The 24,757-nt window shown below is 33.5% G+C and overlaps 1 protein-coding gene across 5 annotated transcripts in view; it reads right to left on the reverse strand.

Moving 5' to 3' along the window:
• Positions 1 to 1,625: 1,625 nt before the first annotated feature.
• The window catches only part of ASB3 (ankyrin repeat and SOCS box containing 3), a 131,003-nt gene continuing 107,871 nt past the window's right edge, over positions 1,626 to 24,757 (reverse strand). For all 5 annotated transcript variants that reach the window (XM_074206067.1, XM_074206070.1, XM_074206084.1 and 2 more), the window contains exons 8-10: positions 23,136 to 23,393; positions 11,512 to 11,645; positions 1,626 to 3,613 (exon numbers count right to left, since the gene is read on the reverse strand). In XM_074206067.1, the coding sequence (XP_074062168.1) occupies positions 3,408 to 3,613; positions 11,512 to 11,645; positions 23,136 to 23,393 (598 nt within the window). In that variant the 3' untranslated portion in view covers positions 1,626 to 3,407. The remainder of the gene's footprint in view (positions 3,614 to 11,511; positions 11,646 to 23,135; positions 23,394 to 24,757) is intronic.

Here is a 24,757-nt window from a genome sequence, read left to right on the forward strand (position 1 = left end):
ACTAAAGTTCACTTGGATTTTTTCAACTTGAAAATAAAATTATTATGCTGTGGTATCATGAGTGAGATGGCCTATTTCATGCTTAAGAGTTGTTTGGTTATTTGAATAAACTAATCATTGTATAAGATTAAAATCAATATAGTCTCAAAGCACAAAATATCAGTGCAATATGAAAAAATAAGGAGAATATACCCACTAGAACCAAACTTAAAAGTTTGTTCAAAAAAAGTAAATTTATTTTAAAAATAAAGCATGTGAGAAAATATTTAAATTCAATTTGTATTTAACCAAAATCATTCGTAATGCATTTCCCTTGGGACAGTATTTGAGTGTAAGCTCAAAGAAATCAAACAATAGCTAATGCTTATGTAGAATATGGCATTCCTTTCCTGGCCTTCAGTCTTTTCCCTTCCAATATTCCTTGGGAGGAGAATTTTATTCCTAGATCATAGAGACATCAACCAAGCCTCTTACTTATTGATTTGTATCTTCAGGTTAATTTGAGAGAAAGAAAAATGCAGCTTTTACAGCAATCATTGTCTAGTGCTAAAAATTCAGGGGATACTAGAAAGGGGGCATACTCCTTTGAAATACCCAAGATTTTTATGGCCAATCACGTATGCTGAAATTGGTCTCATGAGATTTTATGAAAAACCTTATAATGGATGCAGTTCTAAAATTACTTTTTAAAAATCACTGGGCCTAAAACCTTTTAGACAACAGAAACACCTTTGGTCTTACCTAGCCACTGCCATTATCTTCTACCATTTTCCCTAATCCTTAGATAGCTGCTTGGAATTCTCCCCCAAATATAGATTCCCACAAAATTATACTTAAAAAGAAATACTGAAAAGTCAAAGTATATTGACTTTCTTATTAGGCTCCCTTCCCAATTTTCTTTGTACTCATCATGGTTTTTATAAAGAAGCAAATTTGTGAGACTATAATTTCTTTTAAGGCTGCCTGAATGTATCATCTATTAAGTTCAACTAAAGTCAGTCCAACTTTACATTTAATACAAATTGTTTTTAAAAAAATAAAAATCTATTAAAGACTTTCACAAAAAAGATTTTTACCCAAGTAAAATATCTTTTATCTGTTATTTATAATTATTAATGTAGAATTAATGAATGAAAAAATAATTTGTTAAAGTCTTAATATGTGCTAAATGAATAGAAAATAGAAAAATAGAATCAAATAGAAAAAGCAAGATAATTCTTGGTCTTGTGACCTTATAACCTAATGGAAGAATAAAATAGATATGGGGAAGTAGTGAGAGGGAGGGGATATATTACTTTGACAGGAATGATAAATGGAGTCATAGTGATTCATCCTTTCCAGAAATTATATTAACTTGTTGATCTCAGGGTCAAAGGCAGAAAGAGTACACAGGATAGGCAGGGCAGTGTAAAAGGAAGATGGTCAGAGTGTAGCATGGTGGATCTAGACACTAGACTTAGTGAATTCTCACCTATCAGGAGTGCAAAGCCCTAGGATGGAAGCTAGAATGCTGACTCTAAGATACAGTATTACTCTATTTGGAAGTTCCAGAGAATCTTCCTGAGTTATTTAGACAAGAGCATCCAATATATTGATTTTCAATCATTATGCACCAAACCTGAATATTTAACCATAGATATATTTGTTTATTTTGCATCTAAATACCATGAACAAAACAAAGAGACAGATTTAGCCACAGCAAAAAAAAAACTACCTGTTTGCCTCTATCCTAATCATTTAGTAAAAATGATATTTAAGAATTTACAAAGACGATTTGAAAAATTAATATTAATGTGACACAATGAGAACTTAGTCTGGTCCAGATTTAGGAATCATTTTTAAAAATTCAATCCTTTGTCACAGTTTTCATTTTTCCCTGTCCTCTCCACAAATCTTATTTTCTTACATATCCCCAAATGAACCCAAATGATCAGGTATCCCTTCTAGTTCCAACTTCCTCCCTTGCAAAAGCAATGGCAATGGTGTAATTGTGGTAGCAAATATTTTTAAATACACAGTTATGGCTATTTCTGTGGGCTATTAAAAAGATCATGTTACCATTATTTGCTCTAGCCTCCACCTTAGCTCAGCTGAATACAAGTCAAGCCCTAGCAAAGGTGGACATTGATAACTTATGTTCATCTGCTATGTTCTAAGATATTTCATTTCAGCATATGACAAAGAACTTGGCTTATTTTTGGTAGATGAGAACAGAATTCACCAAAGAACATCTACAATGTCTTTGCTGTCAAGTCTGGATATGTGTCAAAGTATAGATACCCTATACTGACTGACCATAGGTCATTCAGTCACATAGAACTATTAAATGACCATTCATCAACTTTTTACTCGTTGTACCCAGAAAACAACTTTTTCTGCAATTCACTAACCTGGAATGATTTTTATATGTATTATATGTATATATGTATATTTTCATTTTTGGTCACCTAATAATCTTATTTATGTAACTAAATGTTAAAGAAATTGCCATTCATTTACAAAGGCTCAAAACTGAAACTTTGGATGCGAGGCCAGAATTCAAGCTTAGATTCTTAATCATAAATCACAGAATGTCAAAATGAGAAGGGATTTTAAAGTTCATAATGTCTAACCTGAATCCTGAAGTGAAAAACCCTGGGAGAAACACTATTTCTTTAAAGATGGTAGAAAATGGCTCCTTTAGTATTTTGATTACTATTCAGAATGAAACTAAAGCCTTGTGTCAATACAGAGCTAATTATCTTTTCAACTGAGTTTGTGCTTCTATCCAGCTCTGTCTCTGCCCTTGTAAATGTGAAAATCAAACCTTTCGACAAAGAGAAGGTAAAAGAAAGAAACTGAAAGAATGAACAAATTTCCATAATTTTCAAAAGAATTCTTCCCTGAGGTCATATATGAAAAATCAATTGTTCATAAAATGTTAGTAGGTTAAGAAATGAGAAAAGGATACAGTAGGAATGAGGAACTGGTTCCTCTATTAACATTATAGCCAATCTATACAAAACGCTCAACATACTTTGAGAATAGCCCCAGTGAGGTTATATACATTCCACTAAATGTTTCTAATTCTAGGCAAATGCTGAAAAGTTTATGGAAACATACTTATTAAATCATTAGTGTTAAAAAGCACTTGCATAAACCAGAACCAAAATTTGCTAAAAATGATGAAAAAAGTTGAGAATTTCAATGGAGAGGGAGGAAATGGTTCAACAAAATGAGTATCATAGCAAATATTATGACTAAGGTTTATAGTATAAATCAGCAATGTAGCAACAATAGGGCTTCACAATAGGTGATTTTCTAAGGATAAGTCCCAGAAATTAGCTCAGATCTCCTGGCCTTAATGTCCAGTTACAGGAAGTAACTTCACAATTCTTCTCTTGATCTTCAAAATAATAAATGAGTCATTAACTGGTTTCAATGGTCTCTCCATTCTGAGTAAGTATCAGTTCTGGAACTTCATTCGTTCTCAAGACTTCTGCATAGAGCAGATAATGATGTAGGCTAGTGGGAAGTGGCAATTGACGAATAAAACTATCAGATCGTAGGCATTCTGATTTTAGAATGGATCGAATTTCCAAGCGGCAGAGATGAGTCAGGGAAGGAACAGAGCCTGTAGAAATAAACAAAAGTAAGATGGGAAAAAATTAAAATAAAAGGATGAAGCAGTACCATTACAAATTAAGATCTCAAATTCTAAAGCTAGCAATACTAATGAGAATTAAGGAAATGATTCTATTAGATCTAGTACTGAACAAAACAAAAAAAATATGCCTTATCTTTTTTTTTTGCCCACAGCAAACAGACCAAGTCTACCAAATCAAGCACCTAAAATGAACCACTTGTCATTAAATTTAAGCACAGGTATAAAACTGCCTATAAATGATATATGTACATTATGTATATTACATAGATTTATACACACACACACACACACATATATATGTATATATATATATATATCTTTAAAGACAATATCAATAAAAAGAAGAGTCCTCAATGACTTTGTTAAGAATGATTTTTAGGGGCAGCTAGGTTGTGCAGTAGATAGAGCACAGGCCCTGGAGACAGGAGGACCTGAGTTCAAATTCGACCTCAGACACTTAATAATTACCTAGTTGTGTGGCCTTGGGCAAGTCACTTAACCCCATTGCCTTACAAAAATAAACAAAATCCAAGAATGATTTTTTAATGGTAGCAACTTAATTCCCAAAATAAGGATGAAATTGTATTGACTAAGAAGGTTAATGTCTAAGAAAACCAATAAAAAATGAAAAAAAATCACACTTTCAAGTGAATCCTTTCTTTAAATCCATTAAATTTTACATAAATCCCTATAAAATATAGGAAAGATTAATAGATTCAGAAAAAGAAAAAAAGCTTGACACTGCTAGATACTTCAAGATATATTTTAAACATCACTAAAAACAAACTGACAAACTGGATGATTTTGATTACATTAAATTAAAAAGTTTCTGTACAGACAAAACCACTGTAACCAGGATCAAAAGAAGTGTAGTAAACTGTGAATCAATCATTACAACTAGTGTTTCTTTTCTTTTTTTTTTGCAAGGCAAATGGGGTTAAGTGGCTTGCCCAAGGCCACACAGCTAGGTAATTATTAAGTGTCTGAGACTGAATTTGAACCCAGGTACTCCTGACTCCAGGGCCAGTGCTTTATCTACTACGCCACCTAGCTGCCCTACAACTAGTATTTCTAACAAAGGACTCATTTCTAAAATATACAGAGAACTGAATCAAATTTTAAAAAAAAGCCATTTCCCCAATTGACAAATGGCCAAAGGATATGCAAAGGCAATTTACAGATGAGATCAAAGCAATCCATAGTTATTTGAAAAACTGCTGTAAATCATTACTTATTAGAGAAATGAAAATTAAAGCATCTCTGAGATACCACTTCACACTCTCAGATTGGTCAATATGACCAGAAAGGACAATGATCATTGTTGGAAGGGTTGCAGGAAATTTGGGACACTAATGCATTGTTGGTGGAGCTGTGAACTCATCCAACCTTTCTGGAGAGAGGTCTGGAACAAGGCCCACAGGGCAACAAAAATGTGCATACCCTTTGATCCAGCAATACCACTACTGGGTCTATACCCTGAAGAGATGATGAAAAAGGGTAAAAACATCACTTGTACAAAAATATTCATAGCAGCCCTGTTTGTGGTGGCAAAGAACTGGAAGTCAAATAAATGTCCTTCAATTGGGGGAATGGCTTAGCAAACTGTGGTATGTGTATGTCATGGAACACTATTGTTCTGTTAGAAACCAGGAGGGAAGGTAATTCAGGGAAGCCTGGAGGGATTTGCATGTGATGCTGAGCAAGATGAGCAGAACCAGAAAAATGTATACCCTAACAGCAACATGGGGGTGATGATCAACCTTGATGGACTTGCTCATTCCATCAGTGAAACAATCAGGCACAATTTGGGGCTGTCTGCAATGAATACCATGTGTATCCAGAGAAAGACCTGTGGAGTTTTAACAAAGACCAAGGACTATTACCTTTAATTTAGAAAAAAAAAAAAACTGGTATTTTACTGTCTGAATTTGCTATCTCTTATACTTTATGTTTCTTCCTTAAGGATATGATTTCTCTCTCATCACATTCAATTTGGATCAATGTATACCACAGAAACAATGTAAAGACTGGCAAATTGCCATCTGTTGGGGTGGGGGGAGGGAAATAAGATTAGGGGAAAAATTGTAAAACTCAAAATAAATAAAATCTTAAAAAAATAATCAGAGACTATCAGGGAAAAAAAAGTTGGTTAAATTGAACGAAGCTGTACTTTTTGTTGCCTGATTTTTTTTCCCTTAAATTTCATTTAAAGAGCAAAAAATTAAGTTTTTTGAATCATATGTTCAGGAAAAGGGCAGCAGTTTTGACACAATAGTTATTAAAAATATAGATTTATAATCACTATACACTAGATGGGTACTCAAAATTTGTATATACATTCATTTATTGAATATGTTAAAATGTAGACATTAAAAAATATGACTATTTTTAAAAAGGTACACATTTTAAAATCCAAAAGAAGAAACATTAAATGACTAAGAAACTGTACTTGAATTTGGATATGAAAGCTGGATCTAAGGCAAAGACAGCTTAAGTTTTATGAATCATACTCTTTCTACAAACAACTAATAATGCAGAATCTACCTAGAACATTTATTTCCATTTCCTTTCAAATCAATTACCCCATTTTAATCTTAAATATTAGAAAGTTAAATAACTGCAAATATTATCCCTTTGTCAAATTAGAGAGCTCAAGCTTACATGATTTGCATTTGCGGTATGGTACTCTACTCAACTAGAGGGTATTCTTTCCACTGAACTGTTCTTCAAAGGTTGTGATATCTTAATTCTTTGTCTTCTTGATGCTAGAATCAGTTAATCACCTTGGATCTTAAAAGACTTAGGCATTCAGACTGGAAAGGACACAATCACTTTAAGAATTGATTTCAATTTTAATAGCACTATTTTGGTTCTACTAAGGCCTTAACAGATCACTGACCAGATGAAACACAATGGCTCAGAAATATGTTCATTTGGACTGAGGGAGTCTTTAATCTGTGTATTATTATCACGAGCCTTTCAGTGTCATTTTGGCTTAACTTGCTGTTGAGTACTAATGGAGTCTGAAATCTATATGTGTGTGTGCAAAATGTCTATGACAGTTTTAATGCTAAGTAATATTTCCAAACGAACAGTCACTAATTTAAATAATGTAATGGATGCTAAAAACTTTCTAACTGGTTGAGATAGGATCTAGTTCTTCCTTACATTAAAATACAAATGTCTCAGCAGAAACATAGGTAACATAAACTATCAAGGATACTAAAAATCCACTGCTAGCAGTCTTTAAATTATTAAATAGAGATCTGATTTCTTGAGTTGAGACAACCTTTCTATAAAATTATGTTCAAAATCATCTAAAACTTTTAAGTCATTTCCAGACTACTAATTCAAGATAAAGTCTAAGTGTCCCAAAGATTTAAGTATATCTTTTTTTCCATAGATTGGTGTACTGGAACAAGGAACTTTCCTCCTTATAGGAAGAAAGCAAGTAGAGAGAAGTCTATGTTTCTAGAAGGAGTTAACAAAGTCTTAAGACCTAAAAGAGAACAGTCAGTGATACAATATTTCTTTTTGGCTCTCATTAGTACCCAACTATATGTAGCTATCATTCATTACAAATAAAATAAAGATGTGTTCCTTCAAATGTTTCCAGACTGGCAAGGCTTTGTTTTTGAAAAGAGCAGCCTCTCAAATTGGCCAATATCACCAGAAAGGAAAATGATAAATGTTGGAGGGAACGTGGGAAAACTGGGAAACTAATGCATTGTTGGTGGAGCTGTGAACTGACCCAACCTTTCTGGAGAGCAATTTGGAATTATGCTCAAAGAGCAACAAAAATGTGCATACCCTCTGATCCAACAATACCACTACTGGGTCTGTATCCTGAAGAGATCATGAAAAAGGGTAAAAAACCCACAATTGGGAATGGCTGAACAAATTGTGGTGTGTGTGTGTGTGTGTGTGTACATATACACACACACATATATGTGATGGAATGCTATTGTTCTGTAAAAAAAAAATCACAGGATTTCAGAAATGCCTAGAAAGACTTCATGAACTGATGCTGAGTGAAATGAACAGAACCAGAAGAACATTACACACGTTAACAACAACATGGGGTCATCATCAACCAAGGTGGACTTGTTCATTTCAACAGCACAATAATCAAAGACCATTTTAAAAGACTTGTGATAGAATGCCATCCATATCCAGAGAAGGAAATGTGGAGTTTGAAGGAAGGCCAAAACTTATCTTCAATTTTTAAAAGCTGTCTTATGTATTAACTCTTTTATTTCACTCTAATGTTTTCTTTCTTCCATTTGGATTTGATTCTTGTCTCACAATATTTTCAATATTGATACATGTTTAGTATGGTTATGAATATAGAGCTTATATCAGATTGTTTTCTGTCAGGATCAGGGGGGAGGGAAGGGAGAGACAAAAATGGTAAAACTCAAAACCTTGTAAAAAAAGGATTCGGGAAAAACTACCATTGCATGAAGTTGGAAAAACAAATAAATAAAATATTTTTTTTAAAAAGAAAAAAGCAGATAAGCCAGTATGAATGAATAGTTTACTAGCACTGTCAGCACCTGAAGCACTCATACCATCTGGGGAGGTGGAACTATTTCTGTTGAAGTAAACACTTTATCCCATAATTTCTTTTTCATTGCTAATCAATTTACAGGGCTGCATTAATAAAAAGACAATTAATTTTCTTACTAAGACCCCTGAATTAGAGGACAATTCAGGAAAAAATTGAAATCTGAGTAAGATTACCTTGCTGAATACTCAGTACATTCAATGATAGCAAAAGAAAAATATGACCAAGATAAATGCCTGTGAAATATTCTTTTAGATCCTCAGCCAAAACAAAATCTTCTTAAAATAGTTTGATTAGTACTCTATACAAGCTCTACCACATACCTAATTAAAAGAGAAACTACTAATGGATTTATTCCATTTTGGAGATAATGCACTTGTGCGCCATTTCTGTCTTCATTGGGAAAGGCTTGTCATATGTTAAGGTCTTCAAAGTAAACCTTTCCCTTTTCTTTCCTAATTTATACACTGCACTAATTTTCTCAATTGGCATATGTCTTTTCTTTAGACCCTTTGTTACCAAAAGCACTGTCCATTATGTATCTGTAATGAATAGATTTTTTGTTTTTTAAAGGTGTGGATACATAATTAATATCATGAGATGAAACAATGTTAAGAATCACATGCAAGTCAACACTACAATTTTATGAATAAAATTTCTGCTGCACTCAAAAACTAACAGGGACCTCAGATTAATATCTTTCTTCACTGGATATAATAACTCCATTCAACATGATAGTAATAATTGTATTTATATTTCAATTTAATAATTATTTTTTAAAACTCTCTTTATAGCTCTCAGAGGAAAAAAATTACAAGTATTATTATTTCCAATTTTAAAAGTAGGAAACTAAGGGACAGAGAAGATAAAGCTTTCTCCACAATACTCTACTGACTCTCAATATAAATGAAAAAGATTACAAAAAAAAGTTAAATTTTAAGTAATAGAAAAAGAAGTGGATATTTCTCAAAGATACAAGAAAACATATACTTCCTTCCTCTTGACAAGAAAGAAAGAGGAGAGCTACCAGGACAGAATATTGTACACATCTTTAAAAATATAACTCTCTAGATAATTTTGATGAACTGTTTTTTCTTTATTCCAAGGGTAGTTTCAATCAGGAGGTGGAAGTAGTAAATGGCTGTAGTATGAAGACTAAATACATCAAGGAAGGAAGGAAGGAAGGAAGGAAGGAAGGAAGGAAGGAAGGAAGGAAGGAAGGAAGGAAGGAAGGAAGGAAAAGGAAAGAAGAAAGAAAGAACAGCTACAAAAATTCAAGGGAGATATTTTATGTCCCCTACTTAAACTATATGGCTTCAACTGAATAACTTCAACACCTTTTGAGACACTGTTGCTGACACTGTTGTGTTTTTCTTTCATTAATATTTCTCCTATTGAGCCCTCTTTAATTTCTTCAACTAACAAATGGGTCAAATTGAGGTCAAAATGAGGTCTGCTAATTGTTTTTTAAAAATCAACTGGTTTGCAAACTCTAAATTAGTTCTAGTCCACGTCCACAGGAAATACTTACAATATCCTGTTGTACTAGTAATTCAAAGTAGACATGAATAATTTTATACAAATAATTGTTTCCTTTTTTTGAGCTTGGGTGTGACATGATCCCACATATATTTTATTAATATTTTTAGTTTCATGTATCCCTTTCCCTGTCCTTCTAAAACTTGTCTATTTTACAAATTGTATTTTGGAGAGAAAAAAAATCCGTTACTGATCAATACATTGGAAAAATCAGACAACAAATGTGTGGACTTCCCACCTCCACAAAGGGGTGGATTGAGGGTGTTTTCTCAAATCTTTTGATTCCAAGTCAGATTTGATCTTTATAACCTTGTTACCTTTATTTTTGATTTTGTGGGAGTGTTATTATACTTCTATTTACATAATTGTAGTTACTGAGGCTCTACTTACTTTACTCTGCATATGTCATATAGATCTTTCCATGCTTCTCTGTATACATCACACACATCATTTCTTTCAGCACAGTAATGTGTTCCATCATATTCATGGAGCAGAATTGTTTTTTTTTAATCATTCCCCAACTGATGGGCATCTATTTTCTTTCTTTCCTATTATTAGCTTTCACTATATTTTGGAAAATAAGGATTTTTCTCCTATCAATGACTTACTTGCAGTATAAGCCTAGAAGCAGAAGTCTCTGGAACAAACGGTCACTTTGGATAATTTCAAACTGCTTTCCAAAAATATCTGTACCATTTCTCAGTTCTAACAACAATGTAACAACACTACCTTTTTATAACCCCTCCAACATTGACCACTGCCATTTTCTGTCATTTTTGTCAACTTGTATAGTATATAATAGTATATAGTATATAATGCTATTATTTCTAGCACCAAATCCTGGGTCTCTTAAAAGTTTTAGGGCACTTTTAAATTTTAATAGTTTAACCTGTCTATATAGGGTATTCTAAAAACATTTAGTATAGTTTTAAATTTTAATAGCTTAAAACTTCACAAAGACTTTTTGAACACCTTATTTAAACTGCTTAGTTTGTCATTTAAAGTTTTTTTATAATCTGACCTCTTTCTACCTTTCTAGTCTCATATTTTACTTCCCTCTACCTTTCATTTCTGTGGCTACTTTCCCTCATAACCTCTGACTGTTGGAATTCCTTTTTTCAAAGGAATTTCTTTAAGAATTCACTCAAGCATAACTGCCTCCCCAATAAAGTTACCTTGTACCTATTTTGAATGTATATTATGTATATGTGGTCTGGTCCATTAGACATAAGGACCTCCAGGGTGAAGACTAGTTTACTTTTTGTCATTATATATCATAGGTGTTATATATAGTGCCTACCATATAGTAGGCAGTTAATAAATGTTTCCTGATTGATAGTAACTCACATTAACATTTTATGATTACAAAAATACTTATATATAAGCTCATTTGATTTTACAGAAAGAATAAAATTCTACTCTCAAGTTAGGACATTAAATTTATTTATTAGCCAGACATTTTTAAGGATATATTTTATTTACAGTAAACTAGAAAAAATGAGGACATCACTAAATGGAAGTATCAGATATGAACACGTGCTTTACTTCAAAGGCTAGTTATTTTAACTTGGTTAGCCCTGATTTTAGCTTAAGGCAATTAAATTATGCTTTTTCTCAGGTGAAAAAAAATTAATTTGCATCCAATTTATTTTTGGTATTCCAGTCTATACCACAACAGCCTGCAGAGATATTTCCAACTTAAAATTCCAGCCCAGAGGACAGAGCAGGAAATAGAGAATATAAAAACCAAATGGCTTACCAAAATGTTTTAGTGGAACCCAGGAAGAGTTTTCTGCATGAGCAGAGAGAATCTTCTCAATAGCAAGGGGAAGCCGTTTCCAATTAGTAAACTCCAGGGTAAAGTTGAGGATGTCATCATTGACCGAGTGAATCCTACATAGCAAGAAATTAGCACAGTCATTGACACAAAATAGAGTCAGGGATACATTCTAGAAGCATTCTATAAAATAAACCATAAAGTGCCTCAGTATCTCCTTTATATACAAAAATATTAACACTGGAAATCTAATGATATAATCAATATCCAAACTTCCTTATTGCTTATGATTCAGATTTGCAACTTCAAAGTGATCTTTAACTCCTTAGTCTCCCACATACTCCACAAAAATTCATTTTTAACCTCCACAATTTTTCTGACATTCATCTTCTATTCAACAGTCACCACCCTAGTTCAAACTTTCATTACCTCTCACCTGGACTACTACAATAGCATCTTAATTGGTCTCCCTACTTCTCAGATCTTTTCTTTCTCCAATTTGTCCAACTTGTGACTGTACATTCACCTTCCATTCAAATTCAGGGAAGGAGGGAACCTTGACAATGGCTTAGGATTCTTCCCTGTCCTATGATATTCAAAAAGATGGAACTGACCACATCAGTACCCTGTAAACACAAATGGTTCCCTATTACCTCCTCTTTTTACCAGTTAAAGGTCTTTACAAGCTGACTCCAGTCTACCTTTCAAGGATTATTACACATTACACCCTGCTCCAATTAAACCAGCTCTCCTAATCTTTCTCACATGCATCATTGCTATTCTTGTCTTCTTGTCCTTCCACAAGCTGTCTTACAAAACCTAGTTCAACTGTACTCCCTACCCAAAGCCCTGCTAGATTCTCCCTATAATCAGTGCATACTCTATCAAAAATTGACTTGTATTTACTTATGCACCTGTATATATATTTAGTTTCCTTCAATAAAATGTAAATTCCTTCATGACAGAGACCAATTCATCATTGTCTTTGTGACTGCTACATAGTAAGTGCTTATTGATTAACTGTGGAGTTAGTCTATTCTCTGAGGAACAAATGAAAATGGAGTATTTTCCAAACAACAGTAACATTCCAATCAATAATTCTACTATATAATAAAATAAACCATCCAAAGCCTAAGAATTACTTAATTATTTAACAGTCCAACAAACTCAGGTATTTCTGATCAAGAGAACACTGAGGTAAAAACTTAGTTCCACTTCTGTTCTCTGGTGGATATCCATACATATACATGTGTACGTGAGCACACACATACACACACACACACACACACACATACACACACACACAAGCACACATACACATGTATACATATATTATGATAAGAAAGTAGCTGATGGCTTGATGGAAAATTGCTGAGTGGAAAGTAATGGTTGTACATAAAAAAAGTTATTTTTATACACTAAGTTCATCCCCTACCAAAACAGTGCTAAACATAAAAAAAAAAAAATCTAGTTAAGATCTCAGGTTCTTCAAGGTGCAGTTCAAATGGCAACATCCAAGGGTCTTGAGGGGTATAATAGAAGGATTGATAGTGGAACATAGTAGACTTCCATCTTACCAAAAGGAATAAAAATAGTGACTCCCTGCTCATTAAAAAGATGTAAGTTGCCCTGTTGGAAGAATGAGGATAGGGGATGGGGAAGGGGTTCTAGGGCCAGAGTCAATCAAGAGTTCTGGTTTCCTTCCTTCATAGTGTAGGAATAGAAGGTAAATGTCCAGTCAGAAGGGGAGAAAAGAAAAGAGAAGCTGGAAGGGAAGTTGAACTGAAAAATTTCCCAAGGGATCTATTCCAACTGTGCATCTCTGGGCCCATGGAATCATTACTATTATATAAATATATACATATATATATATGTATATGGATAGAAATTGGTTGTTCAAAATAGTTTCCAGCTTTATCTTTTACAAAATGAACCTTTTTTTTAAAAAAAAAATCTCAAATTTAAATAGAATTTCTCATTTCTGACACAAATTCTTTTTTGCTACCAAACTGTTTGAAAAACCATATGACGTGACCTTTAGCAGAAAAAAGACTGAATAATCTGGATAATTCAACCTTCACTTTAGGAAACTTACTATTAAAGCCTAGGGCAAACAGAGTTAAAGCAATAAAGATAAATTTTAAAGTCTGCTAAAACTTATCATTTCAAGAACAATTTATTTCTACAATTCAGAGATAAGTTGCCCTTGAAATCACTGAGTAGAGAATTTATTAAATTTATTTCTCATAATTGATAATTCCCCAAAACACAGATATACAGGGAAAAGAACTGAAGGCAAAAAATCTAAATAAGAAAGTACTGTTTTCATATCTCAGAAAACATTCCAGTTTTCCTATAGCATTCTGCTATCTCACTTACATCATATCTGAACAGAAAATGCAAAGTGGAATTATAAGTAAAGGTAAACATATTTCAAACAGGCAAACCTGTTTCAAAGGTTATTTAGAACTGGTGCTTATTTCTTTTCTAATAATTTCACTTTTCTGTCTTAATGGAGTTCACAGCTGACTGTAACTGAACACAGAAACATTTTTATGAACAACATATAAGGGGGTAAATTTGTATAACTTTAGTTAATAGAATGGTGTATTTACTACAGTTGATAATGACACTAAAAAATTTATTGACACCAAACCACAATGACCACCACATTGTATAAAGCAGCTAAATTCTAATAAACCAGTGATAGTTAATTAACAAAATGTACAATTGTCATTTACTTTCAATCACTCTCCTATTGCATTCCAAGGGAGAAAATTAGTATTGCATTGAAAATTGCAACAAAAAAAATGATGTATGAAAAAAAGTATCAAGTTTATAGATTACATCTTGGAAGGTAATTATTTTTCCAGATAGACATTAAATACTGCATAAAACAAAAAAATCCATAGACAATAAAAAACCTTATAATTTATATGACAAACATTTTTAACTCCACTTAATACACTGGAATTTTTATAGAAGTCTTGCTTTTTAGCTATGCTCTTCCCTTTAAATGTAAATATGATAAAATATAGCAAATCATAACAATATTATATCAGATTTACCTACAATGAAATGATACTCAACATCAATAAATTAAATTTTCATTTAGTATTTAGCATTTTCAATGCTAAAGAAAAATTAGAAGTATATGAAAATTTGCAATCTTCAAGCTGGCACAGTGGAGCTAGAGTCTGAAATACCTGAATACAAATCGAACCTCATACATTCATTAGCTGTGTGACCCTAAACAAATAACAAACTCTCAGTCTGTTTTCTCATCTGTAAAAGGGTGATGATAATGATAGTGTCTAACTCCAAGTGCTTGTTGTAAGGATAAAATGAGGGAAAATTTGTAATACACTTTGAAAATCTTAAAGAAGTAGATAAATGTTAGCTATTATCATCATCATCATAGTACAAAAAGTGAACAGCCTAGACATGACTACAAAGGAACAAGTATTTATTAAATATGTAGTAATACAATATTGTAGCTTAAAAAAGTTATATACTTCCACTTGATTCACTGAGGTTCTGAAATTCCCATATCTGACATTTATAAACAACAATGATCCCTTATTGATAACATAACCTGTCCCTTCAGTTGTTCCAGGTAAGATATGATAGAAAGTTCTTAATTCAAGAATAATATTTAGAACCTCATTTTTTTTTGTGAGACAATGTTTTAAGTGACTTGCCCAAAATCACACAGCTAGTAAGTATCAAGTGCCTGAGATCAAATTTTAACCCAGGTCCTCCTGAGTCCATGCCTCTAACCACTGTGCAACCTAGCTGTCCAGAAGTCCATTTTTAAGTCAGATTTTGAAACTCGATGTCGCAATGATTTCATTCCTAGATTAACCCACAAAAACATATTTATCCCACAATGTACATTTATAATAAAACAAAATGTTCAGATACCTAAACAGATCAAAAATTTAATCAATGTAGATATTCCCTCCACTGATAAAGATTGAAACTTATCCATGCCTGCTTATCCTGTGTATTGCTTGTCTCTATCATAAGTTTACCAAAGGGAATTCACACAAATCACTAGGAATCTTTCTCACTTTCTCTTGATATCACAAAGATACCAAGGGAGCACAAAGTCCATCCCTTGTTCTTTTTATGTGAACAGACCATCATCTTCTTTTTAACTTTATTTCTCTGATTACATCCTTTATGATTCCACATTTGTATTCCCATTTATTAGGAGTTTTCAACTGTCCTCTAGGTGCTACTGATGTTTAATTCTTCAGAGATTATAGTGTTCCATGTCTTATGGACAGATAATAGAGTCATAAGAATACAGGGGTTAATTAGTCAATAAATACTTATTAAGTATCTGCTTAAGCACATTAAGCTATGTTAGACACTGTGCTACAAAAAGGGGTCAAAAGACAACCTCTGCCCTCAAGGAGCTCACAATCTAATGGGAGAGATAATAATAGAACAAGTATGTACAAACCAAATAGGAAATAATCAACAGACAGAAAGTTCTAGACTTAAGAGGGGTTGGGAAAGATTTCTCACTTAAAAAAAATGGGATTTCACTTCAGACTTTACAAAAGTCAAGGAAGTGGGGTGGCTAGGTGGCACCGTGGATAGAGTACCAGCCCTGAAGTCAGGAGTACCTGAGTTCAAATCCAGCCTCAGACACTTAATAATTACCTAGCTGTGTGGCCTTGGGCAAGCCACTTAGCCCCATTGCCTTGCCAAAAAAAAAAAAAAACAACTCAAGGAAGTCAGTAGGTAGAGATGAGGAGGGAGAGCATTCTAGGCATGGGAGATTGTCAGAGAAAATTTCCCAACCCAAGAGATGAAGTGCCTTTGGGGATCAGTAAGGATGACAGTTTCCCTGAATTAATATGTGGTAAGGCATAAAGTATAAGAAATTGGAAAGGTAGAAGGAGTACAGGCAATTTCTAGGGTTTTGAAAGCCAAGCAGATGATTTTGGATTTGAACTTGGAAGCAACTGAGAGTCAATGAAGTTTATTGAGCAGAGAGATGACATGATCAGACCTGCAATTTAGGAAAATTACTTTGGTAGCTGAATGAAGATGGATTGGGATGAAGAGATACTTGACACAGGCAGACCCACCAGTAGGTTATTTTGATAGTACAAGCATGCGTTGCCAAGGGCCAGTGCCAGAATGGTGACAGGGTCAGAGGACGGAATGGGCCATATTCAAGAAATGTTGTGAAGGTGAAACCTACAGATCTCGGTGACAGACTGAATAATAGGGGTGAGAAATCATGAATGACACCTAGGTTGAAAGCCTGATGGACAGAAAGGATGGCCTTGTCCTTGTTAGTAAAAGGGAAGTTGGGAGGTGAAGAGAGATGAGTTATTTTATACATGTTGAATTTAAGAAGGTTGTTGGATATCTGTTTGGAGATAACTAAAAGGTAGCTGAAAATATAAAACTGGAGTTCAACAGAAAGATTAGGGGAGGATAGATAGAATTGGGAATCATCAGCATAGAAATCGTCATTAAATCCATATGAATTAATAAAATCACCAAGTGAATACCAAAAGAGAAAAGGAGGTCCAGATCAGAGCTCTAAAATCTGAAGACAGATTCAGCAAAGGAGACTGAGAAGGAATAATCAGATAGAAAGGAGAAGCTGGAACAAGTGATGTCCCAAAACCCTAGAAAAAAGGAGGAGAGGATAATTAACAGTGTCAAAGGTTGCTGAGAACAAATAAATAAGGATTGAGAAAAGGCCTTGTATTTGGCAACTAAAAGACCACTGGTTTAAAGAGAGCTGTTTCAGTAGAATGACAAGGTCAGAAGGTAGATTGAAAGGGAAAAAGAGAGGAGAGAAAGTGGAGATAGCTTTTTAAGCTAAGTCACCCAGTTGATATCCAAGATGGAAAGATGAAGTGAGAGGTTTTCAAGGGTGGGGAAGACTTGGTCATGTTTTCAGGCAGCAGGGGGAAAGTTGAGTTTCTCATGAAGATATTACACACAGGGGCAGCTAGGTGGTGCAGTGGATAGAGAACCGGCCCTTGAGTCAGGAGTACCTGAGTTTAAATGCAGCCTCAGACACTTAATAATCAGCAAGCCACTTAACCCCATTGCCTTAAAAAAAAAAAAACCCTAAAAAACAACAAAAAAAGATATTACACACAGTCTGGAGAGTAGGCATTCTTCACCTTTTTTTTTTAAATAATTAAGTCAAACTCTCTTAATTTATGAATCTCATTTATTAGACCTACAATGTCCCAGGGCTTGGTACAATTAGCATAATGCTATTTACAATCAGAAAAATGTAGAGAACCTCACTAAAGAAAATTTCTCTTCTATTTTCAATCTACATTTGATCTACATGACAGTGGTGAATGCTGTTGGCAAATCTAAAGATCTCTTTTATGTTTTGCCTAATGTTAATGACCAGAGTCATCAATGAGGGTTTTCTCTACTGTTATATGCTTTAAGGAATTTTGATACTTTTAATTCAAGCTTGAGAGATGCCTTGTTGAAAGTCAGTCAACTGTTCTACTACATTCAGTGAGAGCTTTTTAAATAATCAAGAGCCAATAAAACAAACATAGTGGGGATTATATAATTTTGTACATTTTTCAGTCAATTGTGAGAAGCTAAAGATGTAGTCTACTATGAACTATCACTTGGCAAAGATTTGCTAATACCCTCAATGAGTATTCCCTTTAATTCTTTTATTATAGATGATTAAATTTTATCACAGATGATTAAATATATATATGTATATATATATATATATACATATATATATATATGTATCAGTGATAGTTACTAATGTTCTTTTAGTCACCTTTGTAGAGGTTAGGGGGAGATTAAAGTTAGAGATTTTTTCCCCACTCTTTTCCAAGTATCTTCTTTTTTCAGATACCTTAAAAATCAACCTTTCAGTGATTTCACAAATGTGTCACCTTCAGCACAGTTCTCTGGTTTCATTCGGTTATCTTCTTTTCTCAACTTTGTTATCTCCAATGGCGTTTCTAGATTCCTTTTGTTTATTTTTTATTAAAGATTTTATTTATTTTGAGTTTTATAATCTTTCCCCTAATCTTACTTCCCTCCCCACCCCCTCAGAAGGCAATATGTCAGTCTTTACATTGTTTCCATGATATACATTGACCCAAATTGAGTGTGATGAGAGAGAAATCATATCCTTAAGGAAGAAACATAAAGTATAAGAGCAAGAACAGACAATAAGATTAGTTTTTTTTTTCCTAATTTAAGGTAATAAGTCCTTGGCCTTTGTTCAAACTCCACAGTTCTTTCTCTGGATACAGAGAGCCTCAAATTGTCCCTGGTTGTTGCACTGATGGAATGAACAAGGCTATCAAGGTTGATCATCACCCCCATGTTGCTGTTAGGGTGTACAGTGTTTTTCTGGTTCTATTCATCTCACTCAGCATCAGTTCATGCAAATCACTCCAGGCTTCCCTGAATTCCCATCCCTCCTGGTTTCTAATAGAATAATAGTGTTCCATGACATACATATACCACAGTTTGCTAAGCCATTCCTCAATTGAAGGACATTTACTTAATTTCCAATTCTTTGCCACCACAAACAAGGCTGTTATGAATAATTTTGTACAAGTGATGTTTTTACCCTTTTTCATCATCTCTCATTTCTAGATTCCTGATAAGCCTGTTCAGGACTATGATAGTCGAGTTCAATTATGGTGGCTCTACTTGTAGTGTCCTTGATGGTAAGAATAATTTATTTTAAAAATTAAGATAGGGGCAGCTAGATGGTGCAGTGGATAGAGCACCAGCCCTACAGGAGAACCTGAGTTCAAATTCAGCCTCAGACACATAATACTTACCTAGCTGTGTGACCTTGGACAAGTCACTTAACTTTTTTGCCTTGGGAAAAAAAACCCAAAAATTAAGACAGATAAATGTCCTTGGGTTGGCTTAGCTTAGTTGGGTTTATAGACAAGCCTTCTTTAAATTGGATTTACCCTCCCCTACACTCCCACACACTCTCTCTCTCTTTCTCTCTCTTGAAGTACTGCTCAAAGTCATTATCTGTTGCATCCCACCAGATAATGAAAGTTGCTTGGAAAAAAAAAAACTGTTCTGCTCTTCGAATTTGTATCTCCAGTGCCTAATACAATGTCTGGCACTCAGAAAGAGCTTAATACATGTTTATTGATTGATCATTCTCTTCATAAAACTTTAAAGACAAACATATTTTAAACTGGTATTGTCCTTTATCACTGTTCTTCCCAGGTTGGCAAGTCAAACAAGAATTTAATGACTAGGCCCTTGATATGCTCTTTTGATCTACTTATTCAAATAGACAAAGTTTAGTTTACATTAGTTAAACTTTTAACCTCTAGTATCTTCTTTTCCACCAGTTACTTGTCTAAGTGCAGCAAACCAAAGTTATTTTACTTGAAAGTTATGGTTTAGTCTCATTGTATTTTCTTTTAGCTGTGCATTATTTTTGTTCATTAATGGTCTAATTTTACATAGCTGATTTAGAAATAATTCACTAATAAGTCACATCCTGTATGTTAAATACAATTAATTTCATTTTTTAGATAATGTCAATAGCTAATGACATTAGGTATTCACAATATCCAGAACCTTCTGAATCTTTTTTTAAAGAAAATATTCATGAAAATAAATTTCCAGGGGTGGCTAGGTAGCAGTGGATAGAGCACTGGCCCTGGAGTCAGGAGTACCTGAGTTCAAATCCAGCCTCAGACACTTAATAATTGCCTAGCTGTGTGACCTGGGGCAAGTCACTCTTAATCCAATTGCCTTAAATAATTAAAATTTAAAAAAAAAGAAAATAAGTATCCAATCTCTTATATTCCTCACTGATGAGTGTAATTTCCAACATATTTTTTCAACATCTCATCAATTCTCACCTTTTCATTTTTCGTTAAATCAATTTTTCATTAAATCAATCAATCAACAACCATGGTCATTGAAGTGCCTTACAACTTGCAATATATGATCCTAAGATCAGGCTAATTAGTTAATTAATCAACAAAATAATTGATTATGTAAGATTGTTATTAAGGGTCTACTATATGCTATGTTATCATGTTAAGCACTGGAAATACAAAGAAGAAAATTAAATGAGTATCTGCGTCTTTTGTCCTGAAAAGAATCCATAACGTAAAGATCTATTGAGGTTAAGAAGAGTGGTATCTGAGGCACAAGAGTTTAGGATCTAAGATCTACATCTCAGGTCCTGAACTAAGCCCTAATAGCATATACACTGAAGTCTTTGAATAGCAACACATATATATATATATTGGTTTCATATGAAGGCTTTTCTTGAAATCTTTGTAATTTCTCTCTATTGAGAGTGAACTATACTCAAAAGAAACTATAGCTATAGTGTCCCTGATAAGTGATCCTCCAGTATCTTTCTGAAAATCTTGGGCAGCTAGGTGGCTTAGTGGATAGAGCACTGGCCCTGGAGTCAGGAGGACCTGAGTTCAAAAACCGGATTTGGACAAATTACCATACCCCTATTCCTAGAGATTATGCTTCTCTTAAGAAAGATCAATTGCATTAACTATATGGGTTGCCATACTTAATAATCATCTAGCTGTGTGACCTTGGGCAAGTCACTTAATCCCATTGCCTTAAATAAATTTAAAAAAAAAGAAAAGAAAATCTCCCAAGAAGGGAGAACCATCACCCTTCTTTGGGCAGAGCATTCTTCTTTTAGATAGCTCTAATTCTTAGAATATTTCTCCTGCTGAGAAGCCTAAATGAATATACTTGTAATTTCTATCCAATATAACTGGGTCTATCTCCTTGGGTCTAATTCCTCTTCCACTGGCAGAGCTTTGATTAACTAAAGACTACTGTCATGTTTTCAATATCTTTCCTTCTCCTGGTTCAAGTCTTTACACAAATTCTTTCAACTGATTCTCACATGCCATGTATTCAATGTCCTTCACCATCTCGACTGTCCTCTTCTGGATACTCTTTCAGATCATCAATGCCTTTTCCAAACTTTTTTTTTTCAGAACTGAAGACAACATTCCAAATGCAGTCTGACTAGGGTGGATTATGGACAAATTACCACATCCTTACTCCTAGAAACTATGCTCCTCTTAAGAAAGATCAATTTCACTAACTTTATGGGTTGCCACATATATTAATATTAAGTTTGCAGTCTACTAAAACTCATAGATCTTTGTTCTGGATGAACTGTTGTCCTAGATTCTTACCCATGCCACAATGAGGTACCATTTAAAAACTTTCTAGATTTTTTTAATAAATGATAGTAAAAAATACTGCATATTAGTCATTAACAAAACAAAAATATAAAAAGAATCTTTTTATACAGCTTTGATGGTTGAAAATATATGGCTATCCTTCTCCAGCCTCAATTTTCTCCCATCTTTAACTCCACATAACAGCTTAATTAATTTTACTAAAGCAGAAATACAAATCTAATCATTCCATTCACTTAATTAAACTCTAACAGCTCCTTATTGTTTCTAAGATTAAATATGAATACCCCTTTCACTTTTATAGCCTTTTTCAACCCTAGTTCCAATCTACCTTTCCAACCTTATTAAATATTACACCATTCCTTTACTCAGGTCCAGCCAAACTGGTCTTTTTGCTGTTCTTCACTCCTAGAATCTTCATATCCTGGATCTAATGCTCCTCCTTCGAGAATTTTTACTGGCTGTCCTTCAGATCTGTTTTCTTTCATTCAAAAGCAAACTCAACCAATACCTACATAGAGCTTTTCCTGTCAATGCTACTCAAAAAACAGAAACAAAAAAAAATTGCCACATCTTTATTTATGTATATGTTATCTCCCTCCACTAGAATCTAAGCTTTTGAATATATTTCTTCCCCAATTATTAACAGTACTTGGCACACAGAAGATGCAAAATAAATGCTTATTGATTGACTGGTTGGTTGGTTGGTTGCCAGACTGCCTTTCCCTCCTCCTTCTTCCCAATAATCCTAAAGTAGATTAGAACATTTTGCTTGCCTCCTCCAAATGACTAATCCCTTTCTAATCCAAGGAATATATTCTGGAGACCACTGCCCTCAGAGACAGTTTTGAATGCTATTCCTGAAATGAATAAACAAGGACCAAATAGGTGTGTTGCTAAAAGCAGGCCCTTTGACAAATGACAGATAAAGAGAGAAAAGAATCATAGTCAAAAAACACAGAATGTCATTGAGGGTAGGTACAAAAATTCTTAAATACCTTAGTAATCCCTGAATAAGTACATAGTACAATGAATTCTTATAACAATTTTCTGTAGCTGATCAACTATTTCAGAGGTTGGTATTTGTCTCCTATTGAATACCAAAAATGTAAACACTGTTAAGGCAGGGAGCTCCAAAGGTGAAACATGGTAAATGAAATCATTATGCCCTCTCCATAAGTCATTTCCCAGAAAGAAGTCCATAGCCCAAAGCTGCCTCCATAGATCACCCACTTCCCCAAATTTCATGGGCATTTCATTGAGACTCTTGATCATTCACCCCTGCCCTTTTTTTTAATCAAGACTCCCACAATATTAATTAATCTTGAGGCTTTGGGGAAATAAAACACAGTTCCTCCCCAAAGGGTGGGAGGGCCCTGCTATGGAATTCCTTACCAATAACTGCAGAGTAGATTGACTGGGTCAAATCCTGCTAATAGGAGAGATGGCAGCCATTCCTTGTACTTTTCTTGAGCTTTAAGTGCATGCTTTATAAATTCAGACAAATGGTTCCATGTTCCCAATGGGCAGCCTTTTTTCAAGAAGTACCGAAATACTGAAAACTTCTCATACTTCAGACAGTATGCCAAATGCATTTCATTTAGCTGAACTCCATATTTCAGAAAGATATCCACCATTCCGAAGTACCTAGAACTTCACCATAACAAAAGAAGATAATCTAGTTAGAATAATAATGGCACTTAGGGGGGAGGGGGAAGAAAATGATTCTACCATAGACAAAAACAAATTAAAACTATGAGCTTTTGCAATGAAGATTATTCTTTTCTCCCTGTAATATAAAGTATTATCTTAAAAAGTTTATTCTTTTTTTAATCTACTCATTAATTATTGAATAATATATTCAATTTCTAAACTCTAAAGGTCAATTGGCTTGTACTAGGAAATTTGAAAGACTCTAGTTCTCTTTACCAACATCCTGGGTCAACTTCTCTCCCTTAGTTTTGAAGTTTTCAAAATGGAAAACTAAGCAGAAAACACTTTCAATCTAGAAACCAAGGACAAATTTTTTAAATCAATTCTATTATTCAAATACTTAAGAAAACATACTGCTGACTGATAAAATTAAATTCTTACACATAAAATATTGTAAAGGGTAAATATAAAATACTGAACTTCTGTCACATAAAACATTATAACTAAGAATTATTCATACAGCATTTAAATCAGTGTTTTAAGCAGCTAAGTCCCCATGATTATATTCAAAAAAGTCACCTAATCCATGTAAATTTTCATATTACTTCACTAAAATTCCAATTTTTGCTCTTCCATATTTTAAATATTGAGTAGTACTGTTCAAACCATTAGCTATGGATCATCTCAGAGAAATCATTAAAGGGAAATATTTTACAAATCAGTGAATTTCCTATAAATTAATGATAATGTAATAAATGCTTAAATACATATAATTTTCCATTTAAATAATTCTGCAACAGGAGGTGGTTTCTAAACAGTCATCATCATTTACTTATGCTAACTATCTGATCTGGATCAACTTGCATTCTGGATGCAATTAACTGGGTTCTTAGCTTACCCAGAATTAAAGCATTATGTGTCAATCAACCTTTGAAGATGTCTTCAATGGGTATCTAATATGTATAGAATAAAAAGCTGTATAATAAATCCAAATCATTTATTCACTATAAAGCTTTTATATGTGTGTGTGCACATATATATATGTATATATATATATATACATGTATATATATATATATATATATACACATACACACACATATATATGTTATAGGATATCTGACAAGGCAAATTTTGGCTACTAAGCAGATACATGTATGCACATGTACAATTCTGAAAAAATATAAGTTCTTGTTTCAAGTAATTTACAATTATCTATAACACAGAAACAAGAGTTATTTAAGAAATATGGTCAAGAGGGTCAGGTCACTGTAGGAGACTGTGTATATTCACTGTTTGGTCCTCCTAAAACTCTCTTATCGGAAGTAAAATAAATTTAATCTAAATGATCATCTAATGACATT

The sequence above is a fragment of the Macrotis lagotis genome, chromosome 1, assembly GCF_037893015.1.
Source record: "Macrotis lagotis isolate mMagLag1 chromosome 1, bilby.v1.9.chrom.fasta, whole genome shotgun sequence".
Lineage (NCBI taxonomy): Eukaryota > Metazoa > Chordata > Mammalia > Peramelemorphia > Peramelidae > Macrotis > Macrotis lagotis.